Raw genomic sequence first — 13,513 nt, 5'->3', positions numbered from 1 at the left:
TACAACTAGCCAGGCTAATAGCTGTTCCTAGGTGTAACTCTAGGACATGGAGAGGGGCACAGAGGAGTGCTAGTAATACTCATCAGGAAGATAGAAGAAAGCTCCAAGCCAAGCACAAAAAGCACTGCCATAGAAGCTGACCACCAGTAGCCGTCGCTGTGTCTTGGCTGTGAGATTGGCTTTAATAGAGCAGCTCTGGTTCACTCTTCAGTTAGAAAAATAGAGGAAAAATCCAAACAAACCTCAGCCATCAGTCATTTGTTAAGAGCAAGAGCAGAGGGCGCCAGCAGCACCAGCAATTGGCATAGACAAGTGGTGGGCGAGTGAGCTGCATGGAGGAAGCATCTGTAGAAGCCAGCTTGCCAAGTCACCATTATCTGCATGATCACAGGACCCACACAGGTGCCAAGCAGCCTCAGAGGTTTGCTCAAATCCTCCCTCTCCCGCCTCACAACCTGTTTTATGGCCTTCTGAGTGTCTGATGGGTAGAAGGAACAGGGTGGGTGGGAGGAGACATACGCCTGTCATTTGTCCACAGGGCAAATGAAATCTATGAAGTGGCCATTTTAATTTTCATTATCTCGGTAGCCACTCTGCCTTTGGACACCAGTTCTCCAAGTGGCTAGAGAGATAAAAGGTTAAGAGAGTTTCTGCAAATAGACTTAAATAGGATGTGCTTGCATAATTAAATCAGTAACAAGCCTGAACATCTAGGAGTGGGTCCCTTGCATCAAAAGGTATGTCACATGATGCAGCTCTTGCTCAGTGTATTCCTACTTAAGATAGAGCCCATGAAAGGCTCTCTGCTGTCCGGAGAGCAGCTAGGACTGAACCACTGTTGTCATGGGCATGTATGATTGCCTTAATTGCACATCTGGCTCCCAATTCAAAGTCCAGGCAGGAGAAGAAATTAATGCAAGTCTTAATATGGGTTGCACAGCCTCCCCCCCCCCCCCAATGGACCCAGTACTACTCTCAAACCTACTTTTATGACTGTTGCTTTTGTTTCAAGAGTAGAAACACCCAGATATTTGTAGCTCCATATTTGGACTGCTGTTTTGTATGCAATGAGCTTGTACCCTTCAGTGCAGGAGTACTGTTTTATGCTCTTTTGGATCACACTTCTGCTTGTTTTGCCTTTCTAAGTGGGGTGTATTGCAAACAGACAGCTGCTTTATACTGAGTCAGGCCATAGGTCCAGCTAGCTCAGTATTGGCTACATGAAGTCTGGCTAACCTTTGACCTTCCAGGTGTTGGTGGACAACTCCCATAGTTAAAACAAAAAAATTCCTTCCAGTAGCACCTTAAAGACCAACTAAGTCAGTTCTTGGTATGAGCTTTCGTGTGCATGCACACTTCTTCAGATACACACTTCTTCAGATAATCGCTGACTCTGGAGCCGTGGGAGCTGGAGTCCAAGAACATCAGATGAGCCAAACCTGGACTACACTGACTAGTAGCATCTCTTTTCCAGCCTTTCCCCTTTGGCTTTTTTTAGTTTATATTTTACAGTGTGTGGTTTTTTTTAATGTTGTAAGTTATCTGGGATAGCTTATGAGAAAGATGAGATATAAATATATTAAATAAATTACCGGTAGGTCCATTAATTTCAATGAGTCCTTTGAGTAAAATGTTGTTGTATACCATGCATAGGAAGGTATCCTTAAGCTACCTGTAGAAGTGGCACATTCCCATCCAGGATACCTTCACGTCCAGTGGTTTGGCAGTGGTTGTAGTCTTCCATATGGTTGTGTTCATGGGCGTGATGAGGACAGAGCTGACTTTATCACGAGGGGAGGGCCTGAGTGAAAAACAACACGGTGCAATTGTTTTAGCAGACACCTAACTCTTCGCTAATTCACTCTTCCCTTTTTAACTTTCAGAGGCACCTGTTGTATATGAAACTGCAGGACGTGTTGTAATGGCCTTGAAAGTGCACTGAAGACGGACCTTGCCCCCCCCCCCCCCCGCCATCATTTGTGATTTTGGTACTGTTAGTATTGTGGCGGTGCGTTGTTTTCCACCGTGAGTGGGCTTGCTGCTTTATCTGGTCTCCTCTTTGTTAAGAAAAAAGATGTCCGAAACTGGCTCTCATCAAGATGCCAGTTCCAAGCCAGGCCTATTGGAAAAAAACAAGAACCCAGATGACTCTCAGCCGTCAGTCAATTCAGAAAGGAGGAACAAAAGTGGGATAATAAGCGAACCTTTGAACAAAAGTCTTAAGAAGTCTCGACCACTCTCCCACTACTCCACTTTTGGTAGCACCAGCTCATTAAGTGAACATTCTGAGAAAGGTGCCCCCGTAGCCAACGGCAATGAAGCAACTATGGATAAAAGCAATTCTACCTCAAAGCACAAAAGCATCTCCGACATGCTGAGCAAATCAGATATTTCTGCAGAAGGACAGAGCATCTTGCAACAGTTTGCTCAGTCGACAGAGCTGCTCAAAAGAGTAGTCCAGGAGCACATTCCCCTGCCTAATGACCACGGGACGGGCATCTCAGACATGGAAGCCGTCTCGGCTGCAGAGACAATGAACAGCCCATCTGATTTTCCTTACCTGGGGGCTTTTCCTATCAACCCTGGCCTTTTCATTATGACCCCTGCTGGCGTGTTTCTGGCAGAGAGCGCACTCCATATGGCTGGCTTAGCAGAGTACCCAATGCAGAACGAATTGGCATCTGCCATCAATTCAGGGAAAAAGAAACGGAAACGGTGTGGCATGTGTCCTCCTTGCAGAAGACGGATAAATTGCGAGCAGTGCAGCAGTTGTAGGAACCGTAAAACTGGGCACCAGATTTGCAAATTCCGAAAATGTGAGGAACTTAAAAAGAAGCCTTCTGCTGCACTGGAGGTAATTGGGTTTGGTCAGGCAGCTTAATAGTTCCCCCTCAGCTGCTCTGTGTGGAACCACAAGGCCAATTTATGTGGACTGGATGTGGAAATGTCAGGGGTTTGAATCTCTTAGCAGTTCTTACCTTTTATATTCCACTTGGCTTCAGTCTTCTCACATGCAGACCATTATTAGTAGTAATTGGGAAAGAAACTCTCAGATTCGCCCTCATTCCTGTGATGATATGAGTGGCTCTCTGGGGCCTTCTGTAGACTCCTTACAAATAGCTGGTGGTGTGTTCAATCTGTTTCTGGATTCCATTATCTCAGACTGCATCTGAGATCTCACAGGACTTAAAACACTCCTCCACAGGGGAAAAATAATAATAATAATAATATTCCCCGACATTGAAACTAGCATGACAGTGTGGGGGTTGTTCTAGAACCCTGATATGCTGTTTTACATGTAATTATAATAATGTACATAATGCTTTTGATTGTTCAAAGTGTTTCCATTTCTGTTATCTTCTCACCAGTGTTTTTTCCTTAAGAAAATAGGTGCCGGTATGCACCATGCCCACCCCACCCCCGCTCGCTCCCCCACCTTTGCCCCTTCCTCCTGCTCCTCCATTGCTGCTTCTTCCTCCTGGCGCGACCCCTTATGATCGACAAAGCGCCTTCTGGGAAGGTGCCTGAGCATCGTAAAAGTCGCGCCAATGCAGTCTGGCACCTTCTGGGAAGGTGATCATAAGGGTTGTGCCAAAGTGCCTCTTCTCTGGCATGCCCTTTTTACAATCGTCAGACACCTTCACAGGAAGTAGCGGGGGGGGGGGGCAAGCAGCAGCGGTGAGATAGCTGGGGGGGGTAGAGGTGGTGGTACACTGACCGAAAAAAGCACTGCATCTCACAATTCTTACAACTATAAGTAGATGAGCATTATTGGCTCCATATTTCAAATGGGAGGCTGATTCAGAAATGCGTAGTGGCTTGCCTAAGTGGTAGCTTGGCTGAGTAACAGGGACTTCCTGATTTGTAGCTCTGGCTCCTTCACCACAACACAGCACTAGTTCTCATTTTGTACAAATGGGTGTTCCTCTGCCCCACTTCAGTAAGGAAGCATAGACGTCAGAAGTGGTACAGTTTGGACAAAGATTTATCACATCAGCTGCTGTTTTTGAGAGCTAGGCCTTAATGCCAAAGTCTTTTATACCATAGGGAGAGAACATGTCTCCTCTTCTTAACCGTTGGCCAATCACCAATTTACAGCAGTTTCTTCTAGCAGGTGAACTTCATTTCAAAATGTTCTAATCACATTTCTAAGCCAATACTCTGAGTGAAGTCAAGACATTGTGGCCTCTCCAAAACCTCTACTGACCAATTACAAACTCTGACTTTATAGGTTTAGTATATGAAGCTTCTGAGTACAGATCCTCCTACTTTGATTATTGGTCACTTTCTAAGGTCTTGGGCATATTTCTTTCCCAGCCCAACTACCAACTGCAAAATGCCAAGTTGAGTGAGTTTTTTATTTCCTGTAAGTCCCTTTGGGAGGGGTGAAGTGTGTCTTGTCACAGACGTTGGGCTGTCTTGACTTAGCCTAGCAGCTGTGATTCTTGAAAACTCAATGCCTTTGTTGGTGCAAACACTTCTTGTCAACGGGATGTGACTTAGTAAAGATTACAGACCTCTGCCTAGCAGCTCTCAGTCTTCCTTGTAAGTTGAAAGGGGGTCTTGGTGAAAACAAAGCAAAACACAGTGAAGTAACATGACAAGCATGCTATGGAAGATGGCAAATGAAAGAACAGGACGAGTAATCAGATGCATATGAAATGCAAGCAGATCAAGGTAAGGATGCAACCCTGTCAGTAAACAAAATTATCTTAGGAAAGTTTAGTGCATCTTAAGATGCAGAATAAATTTTACTTTGCTAATCGGTCAGTTTCCCAGATGTGGAAAGGTTTGGGGCTGTTCATTACTCACACTAGAGCAGGTTGGGGGACTGGGGATTTGAGGCAAGGACCCCAAATCCCAAAGCTGCCAACTCTCTGCAAGCCACATTGATAAGTGGGCCGGGTTGCCCACCTGACATATGACATCATGTGTGGATAGCATTCAGTGCTGAATGCAGCCAGGCAAGGTAGTGAAGCAGTAGCCTTTGGGCAGAACTACATGTTACATGCAAATGTGTGCACCAAACCACGATGTTTGCTGCTTCAATAGGGGGGGAAAGCAGGTGCTGTTGAGAAGCTTGATACTGGTAATCCAGAATGGAGAAGCAGTGGGAAGAGATGCTTAACCCTTCTGATACTTGTTGTTTTTCTTCTGAAACACTCATCACCTCTTCCGTGGGTGCTTGCCCACTTCTGTGGGGTTCCTGGTGCCTGTTTGCAAAATGTAAAGACATATTTGGAACCTGATGAGAGAAAAAGCAGCATAGCCGAGGAGAGGAATTGCTAGAGAAATGTAGCATGCATAGGAAAGGGTTAAGCATCTCTGCTCAAAATTGCTCCCTTCCAAAATGCTTTTTGATAAAAGCAGCAGCCATCATTATTCATATGTAACATGTAGCTCTGCCATTCTCTTTCATATAAACAATGCAGTCTCCATTGAGAATTGCTTTAGGTGATGGATCAATTCTATTGACACGCCTTGCTATTCCTGAGTTGCAAAGTTGTCAGGTCACAACTGAAAGAAGGATCCTGTAGCTTTGAAAATTAGGTTCTGTGGCTGGTGCAGAGCTGATCTCCCCATCACCAGGCAGTGCTCAAGAAGAACGGAGGAAGCTGAAGAGATTGACCCACTTGGTTTGAGCCCCACATGATTGCAAGCACAAACAGAAAATATGCACTGCTGACATTTGGGCCTAAGCTAGCTAGCTTTATTGAATGGAGGGAAGCAAAGTATTGTGTCTCCTTTGCCATTTGACCTCCCCCCTTGTTCCTTATTTGGTGGTGAAGGGGGAGGGAAAAGGCACGTAGCATCCATGTTTGTACAACTCTCTGCTGCTGGTCATTGAAAGGTACAGGCCCCTTCTCCAGGTTGCAACCCTTTCTTGTTAGGCAGCTGGCTAGTTTTTGAAAAGCTTCAATTTCTGGGGTGGGGTGGGGGAACCTACCCCCTTCAATTCCATTTAATCTAGATATTGGGCAGTGGGGCAATGAGTTTTTTCCTGGTTATGCTGCTTAAGTTATTTTCTCTGAAGTTAGTGAAGGCTATAGGCATCACACTCTCAATGAAGACAGCAATACATTGCACAGAGAATGTAATAACTTGCTTTCTTATTAGCCACATTCAACGTTTTTCAATTAGCATCAGATTGGAATGCATACTTAGGGTGGGGGGGGGGCAGTCTGGGTGGTGGTGATATGAGGGGCTGGTATCTTTCCCAAACTGCCATATTGCTAAATTATATTCCTGTTCTAATTTGCTGAGTCAGTGATCTGGAAAAGGGGAAAGGGGAAAGTCCATCTCTCCTAAAAAGACCCAAAGTGGGAAAACGGATTCCACAGTGCATATTAGGCTGCTGTGTTTTCCCTCATTCTCTTTGCATTATGGGGGAAGTTAAATGACACAGCGAACCTGTGGAAGGCTTTATAGCTTGGTTTATCCTTTTTTATTTTGTTCTCTTGCTGACTGGGAAATGGGAATAAATGAAACCGCTTTCAAATTATATGATGGGACTTGCTCCATTCACAGCAAGTCTACTCTAATTTTGGGAGAGTTAGGACCAGCATCTCCCAAGCAGTGGCAGGCGTATTCTGAGCTAAAATTAATTGCTACTGGTTTATATCAGATAAATGAAAATAACGTAAGGAGAAACCTGCTCAGTCTTTGATATCTCTAATGCTGCCATCCTGTGAGCACTTTCCTGGGAGCAAGCCCCAGTGAACACAGTGGGACTGACGTTGGAGAGAGCATGCATAGGAGATAGGAGGCTGCATAAGTAGATAGAAACTACTTTATATATATATTAATGGTTAGTGTGAATAGGAAATAAAATGTTTGACTTTCATTTGAAGTTAATTTTGTCGGAATCCTTTTTTTAAAAAAGAAAGAAAGGGGGGTGTCCCGCAATAATTTCGGTTGTCCTGTTCTATAATGGAACATGGTGCGTAGGCCAGTTGGATGCTGAGAAAGATACCATACAGATAGGTGGCAAAGCAGGCTTACATTTAAGGATCTCCTGCAACATAGTTTTGTAAACTTCTTCAAAGGTATTGTTGATTGTCTCTGTACTTCATTGATTCATTAAATTCTAGCATTGGAAGGGAACTTGAGGGTCATCTAGTCCAGTGTTTTTCAACCACTGTTCCGCGGCACACTAGTGTGCCGCGAGATGTTGCCTGGTGTGCCGTGGGAAAAAATGAAAAATTCGAAAGATTTAAAAATAAAGTATTTTATAATTTTTCATATTTCTGTTTACTTACTATTTCATAATAAAGTAATTATAAAATACTTTCTTTTTTGTTTATTTGATTCCTATTCAAGAGAATTACTTTATATATAGTCAATATAGGCACAGAGTTAAATTTTTTAACATTTTCTAATGGTGGTGTGCCTCGTGATTTTTTTCATGAAACAAGTGTGCCTTTGCCCAAAAAAGGTTGAAAAACACTGATCTAGTCCAATCCTCTGCAATGCAGGGCTCTTTTGCCCAATGTGGGGCTCAAACCCAGGACCCTGAGATTAAGAGTCACATGCTCTACCAACTGAGCCGTGCTAGGGTCGCTTATCCCTTCTGTCTCTTGCACTTCCCTTGAGGAGCTCATCTTGGTGCAGGTGGTCTCTCCCCCCCCCCCTTTATCCTCTCAGCAAGCCTGTGATGTAGTTTAGGCTGTGTGACCTGTACAGTCACAGCCTGATCTCGCTAGCTGTCTCACTCAACACCGAGAGCTGCATTTGCCACACAAATCCTGGATCACTAGCAAGCAACATTTGTTTTAGCCAGACCAATTTAACTGGAAAGTTTGTTCTATCTAAAATGCCATGCACAGCCCTCTTCCCCTTTCTGTAATAGTCCACAGGTATGTGAACAAAGGCATAGTAGAATTGTGTCTAGACTCCTTTCAGTATTAATAATATCATCTGTGCAGGATTATGTAATCTGCAGTCACACACAGCCCACTGCAGGATTTCCACCCTGCTTACTTAACATGAGTGACAAACACATTCTGATGTCTCACCATCTTTCAGTCGTTGTCACCTTAGCAGACTTCCTGAGTCCCACACAACTTGTTATCCTACAGGCAGCAAAAATATTCTTCTCCCACTCTGGAGCTGGTGAAATTCCCTACTGCTGAACAGTTTGCCCTGGAGCAATATCAGCCATTGATTGGTTTTCTGCCATCCTCGGCTCCTTTGGGTGGAAGGAAGGGATAGAAATTAAATAACTAAAATTATGTAATTTCTCCAATTCCTGCTTCCCAGTCCCCAAAACACAAGCCCTCCCTGATAGATCAGACAAAGGTCCATCTAACCCAACAGTGTTTTGAATAAGATGCAGGCCAGTGCCTTTGAAATACCACAAGCAGGGCATCAAAGGTACTCAAAACATCTGTTAACTTGATAGATAGACTGCAGTTGTATGTGGAGGCTATCATTTATGCCTATTCATGCCAAGTAAATACTCTGTTTCAAAAGCCAGCTTGCAGGGATGTTGCATGTTTCTGTACAGATCATTGATGTTAGTATGACTAAAAGGTAAAGGGACCCCTGACCACAGCCGCAGAGGACTCTGGGGTTGCGGCGCTCATCTCGCTTTACTGGCCGAGGGAGCCAATGTTTGTCCGCAGAGAGTTTTTCTGGGTCATGACTAAGCCGCTTCTGGCGAACCAGAGCAGCGCACGGAAACGCCGTTTACCTTCCCGCTGGAGCGGTACCTATTTATCTACTTGCACTTTTTTGGTGTGCTTTCGAACTGCTAGGTTGGCAGGAGCAGGAACCGAGCAACAGGAGCTCACCCTGTTGCGGGGATTCGAATTGCGGGGATTCGGACTGCCGACCTTCCGATTGGCAAACCCTAGGCTTTGTGGTTTAGCTAGCACAATGCAAAAAGATTAAAAGTGTGCTGCCCTATGAATTAAATTTGGCATTTGCATCTGTATCCATGCTGAAGAAGCCTAGCCTGTACCCCCCCACCTGTTCCTCCTGCCTCCTTTTCTAATCCTGGAGACGTGGGCTTTGGTGATTGTTCCGATTTCCACAGCTCTCCATCTGAGCCCCCCCCCCCCCATATTAATATACAAGGGTGGTTTAGGGGCAGGCTCATGGGCAGCAAGCCCTGCTCTGCCAGTAGACATGGGAACAGCTGCCCAGCCCATTTGCCTCTGACATCCGGAACAGCGGAAGGAGCAGGGGAGTCAGCTGTGCTGCATCTGGAACACTGAGAGGACAAATAGAACAATTGCAGAGGACCTGCTCCAGATCATTTTAAATATCCTTTCAGAAATTGCCTTCTCCAAGACCCGCTTTGCTGTTTCCTCATGGACTCTCCAAATTTGTGAGGCAAGCCTGTGAAGGTTAAAAAGTGATTATTTCCCAGTACACACTCTCTCTCTCTCTCTCTCTCTCTCTCTCTCTCTCTCTCTCTCTGTGTGTGTGTGTGTGTGTGTGTGTTTCAGTGACAGGTCAGGGTAACCCTGCAGGCACGGGAAACCTGGCTCATTGTCAAAGAGTTGTGTTCCAACAGCAAACTGAACCTAAGAGCTCCTCACAGCAGGAAATGCTCCTGAACAACTCATAATGGTTCATCTTAGTGAGAAATAAGCATCCTTTTCTGTCCCTTCAGGTTCATCAGCTGGTAAATGCCAACAATTTGCAGCATTCGAATAGCAACCATTGTGGGGCAAAGCTGTTGATTCAGAATCAGAATCATTCATAAATATCACTTGTGTTTCTCTGACGAGGGACACCTTTAATAAGTGCAACCAAAATGTTGGCTTTTGGACAATCGGTTTCCTAAGAGGAATGTTACACTAGATAATAGGTTTAGGCTGTGATCCAGAACATGCTTACTTAGGAGTTTGGTCCCAGATGAATTCAGTAGAAATGACTTCCGAGTACAGATGCCTAAGACCAGGCCACAAGTTGTATCAGGCCCAAGCTAGCTGTTATGAAATATCTGCATGTTTTGATTGCATGGATCAATGATTGATTCCCTGTTGCTTTGGCAGTCTTTCAGGACAGAGACAAACATAATGTGTGGCAGAAATGTTTTCAATGGCACATTTGCTACACTTCTTTTCAGGACAGCAAAAGCTTGTTCAGGCCATTTCCACTACACTTGCCCTGCCTGCCTCCATCCTTTTTTATTCTTTGAAATGACACATAAAGGCAGTGCCCACTGCTCCAAGTGGCAATTCCCGGATACTCCATTAATGGCATGTGCAAGTGGTATGTTTTACCACTTCAAGAACATTCATAAAACACATATTTTAAAGGTGTTACTAAAACAGTTGCTATCTTTTGGAATAATAAAGACAGGAATGAATAAAATGCCACTTTCAAAACTATGTATCAGTTTTGGAAGTGGTATTTTATTCATTCCTCTGTCTTTATTATTTCAAAAGATAGTGTTTTTTATAAAGTAGAAAAGCAAGGTGGCAATGATTAAAAGGGAAGGGAAGCCCAGTTGGTATTTTCTTTAGCATTTTTGTATGATAAGTTATTTTATTGCAAGTCGCTCTGGACTAAGACATATTTTGAGTTCTACTGCCTAGTCTACACGACCTTTTTAGTCAGAGGACACTGAAGGACTACCTAATCTTCCGACCTGAAGCAGCAATATGAAGCCTTAAAGGAGTGATGGATAAATCCTTCCCTTTGCCATCAGTCATGGAGGAAATGGTGCTGTGTTTAAAAAGTCAACAATGAGTCCCTTTATATTATGGCTTTTTAAAGTTCTCAGGCTGTTAAAAACCATCACATGGCTGGACAGGTTGGTGGCAATTTCCTCGGCTTTCACCTCCTTTGTGTCTGAAAAACAAGCGAGCCAATAAAATACTAAATTGTGTTGCCAGCCTTGCATTGGGAAGGAGAGATGCTTCCCACACAATGCCATTCCTAGCCTATCAAAGTTTCTGTATAGCTCTAGCCTTATAGTTTTATACCCAGAGACAAAATAACATGCCAAATGGCTGGAAGGTAAATATCTCAATAACAGAAAATATTACAGTGCTCCTGGAAGATACTCATGCTTTGGCCAGAGAGAAGGAATTATACCATTGTGAAACGGCCACAGATAATGCCTCCTCCCTCCCTAACCCACCGCATCTTTGAGATGCGTCCTGAGCAACCAATGAAACCAAACCTCAACAACAGCAACCAAGCACATTCCTGGAGGCTTTGGTAATTAAATGAGCAAAGCTTTTCATTCCAGCAGACCCCATTCTCCTGTTAGCTTTGTTCAAGAAATTTTGATCTTCCTTCCTTCCTTCCTTCCTTCCTTCCTTCCTTCCTTCCTTCCTTCCTTCCTCCTGGCTTGTTTACAGTAGCAGGAAAGGTTGCACGCCACAGCATGGTGAAGTCAATTTTAAAAGATAGGTAGTCCTGTCTACCACTCTTCCTTCCAGATTGTGAAGTTGCAACTCTTTTTTGCCCCACCTTGGGGGAGATTAATGTGCATCCCTGAAGCTCTCTATTATAGGGGTAAGGATATGTGTGCATGTGACTGACAAAGTAACAAGCACAATAAACATGCACAAGTATCTCCTGAGTGTGTAACTGCCAGCCACGAGTCCCTTCATCACAATATGCATTTGCTGTGCTATTGGAATGGTCAGTAGGGAATCGAAGTTTATTCTTAGTGGACTCTGCATGACATGAGGCCAGTGATCAGTGAGGACTTATTTCTGTGTTCATATAAAGAGACTTCAGACCACTTTCTCCCCACTCCCTGCCAAAAAGTACCATTTGAAAGTATGAAAAGAGCAGTTTGCCACTTCTTTAGGCTGTATACAGCAAAAGCATTTGGCCAAAGGGCCAAAAGGTTTCACAAGAGACTACTGGGTACCATGAAGAATTGCAAATAGAGAAGATGTGAAGTTGTAAATATGTCTTTTGCAGGAGCAGAAAGCTGGAAAAATAGGCTTGGGAGGGGAGGACACCGTAATTGGAATTACAAATATGTAATGGTGTAAGGTTAGCATTGAAGAACAGCCACACTGGAGCTGATGAATGGCAGGGCATTGTGTGTGGTGTAATGTTCTAGACTTTCCTTAAAAGGCGCAAAGCTGCTGACTCTGCCCGGGGCTTGTTCTTCTCCTCCCTGCTCATCATGTGTCCCTGTTCTGTTCTCTTCTGTCTCTGCAGAAAGTGATGCTTCCTACAGGCGCTGCATTCCGGTGGTTTCAGTAGGAACAAGAATCCCAAAGCTCTGTCATCCAGTGCAATGTCACTGCTTGCTTGTGTTGTCTCAGGCAAGGCCTTTTTTGGGCGGAAATGAATGGATGCGCCTGTGTCTCCTTTAGAACCAAAAAAATTTTCTCGCAGATTTCATTCCTGTTTTTATCATTTTTTTGGCATTTGTTTAACATCTTCGAGTACTAGTAAAAAACAAACATTAACTGCTTTTCAAATAATTTTTTTAAAAGAATCCATAAAGTAACAAGACATTATAGAGTATGGACAATCAATTTATTTTCCTGTGTTTTGGTGTTGATGTTGTTTATGTGTGGAAGATGCAGTTTTTGTGTAGAGAATGTAAATTTACAGTAACCTTTTAAATCTAGTTACTAATAAGCACTACTGTAATTAGCACAGCTGTTTATTCATTCATATTTTTGTTTGATTAATTTCCATCATTAAAGAAAAATAGTGTGGCTAGTTTCTAGAATCGCTCAACTTCATGTTTATAAATGAGAATATGTTTAAAATAAGGTAGTTTCCCTTTCCCTAACATACACATAAGATTAAGGTTTAATCAGCAAAATGTTTGGTATGAAAAAGTGGAAATGTACTGCAAAACTGGCAAGTTTTTAAAGCAAAGCAAAATAATAATTAAGTTTAGACCAAGAAGAACTGCACACTAGAATAAACCTGGAATTAACTGCAATTATTCTCTTTTAGAAAAACATTACTGGAATTCAGATATAAAGCTATTGCAGAACCCGTGTTGGAAACATATATGAGTCTTTTTCTTCTGTTCAAATCCCTCGTTTCCCTGCTTTCTGACCATCACTAACTGAAAGGCTGTTTGTAATGTTCTAGCGATTCAGGCTGTTTTGTGAATAAAAATGAAAGCATGTTTTGTGTCATGGTTTACATTTCCATTATTCTGTCTGTTTTGGTTGCATGCAGGGGGGCTTTGTTTGTTTATGTTTTGATTGCCATGGGGGGCAATACTAAGGCAAAACAAAAATGGCCTCTTTTAGATATGTTGGGTTTCCTCCACACACACAGTATTTTCCAGTGTTTGCCATTCAGGTGGTTTAAATTAAGGCAACTGGTTATTTTTAAGGCTGCAACTCTAACCTTACTTAAAAGGTAAAGGTAAAGGGACCCCTGACCATTAGGTCCAGTCATGACCGACTCGGGTTGCGACGCTCATCTCGCTGGGAGTAAACTCCATTGAATGCAGTAGGATTTACTTCCAGGCAGGCATGAACGTATGATCTCCCAAGTCATATGGAGAGCAGACCCATTGATTTTATTGGGTGTGCTCTGAGTAGTACTGACATTAGAG

General features: G+C 43.4%; 1 protein-coding gene across 8 annotated transcripts in view; it reads left to right on the top strand.

Annotated features, from left to right (window-relative positions):
• Nucleotides 1–13,085, top strand: part of CXXC5 (CXXC finger protein 5) — a 62,854-nt gene extending 49,769 nt beyond the window's left edge. For 5 of the 8 annotated variants that reach the window (XM_083748687.1, XM_083748685.1, XM_083748688.1 and 2 more), the window contains 2 exons: nt 1,884–2,854; nt 12,142–13,085. In XM_083748687.1, coding sequence (XP_083604813.1) covers nt 2,075–2,854; nt 12,142–12,186 — 825 coding nt within the window. In that variant the 5' untranslated portion in view covers nt 1,884–2,074 and the 3' untranslated portion in view covers nt 12,187–13,085. Of the gene's footprint in view, nt 1–1,883; nt 3,521–3,573; nt 6,891–12,141 lie in introns of those variants that run through there. The other 3 variants (XR_014566707.1, XR_014566708.1, XR_014566709.1) reach the window with 1 other exon arrangement.
• The last annotated feature ends 428 nt before the right edge of the window (nt 13,086–13,513 follow it).

The sequence above is a fragment of the Podarcis gaigeae genome (genome assembly GCF_964106915.1).
Source record: "Podarcis gaigeae genome assembly, chromosome: 7".
Taxonomy (NCBI): Eukaryota; Metazoa; Chordata; class Lepidosauria; order Squamata; family Lacertidae; genus Podarcis; species Podarcis gaigeae.
This window is presented reverse-complemented; position numbering and strand designations above follow the sequence as displayed.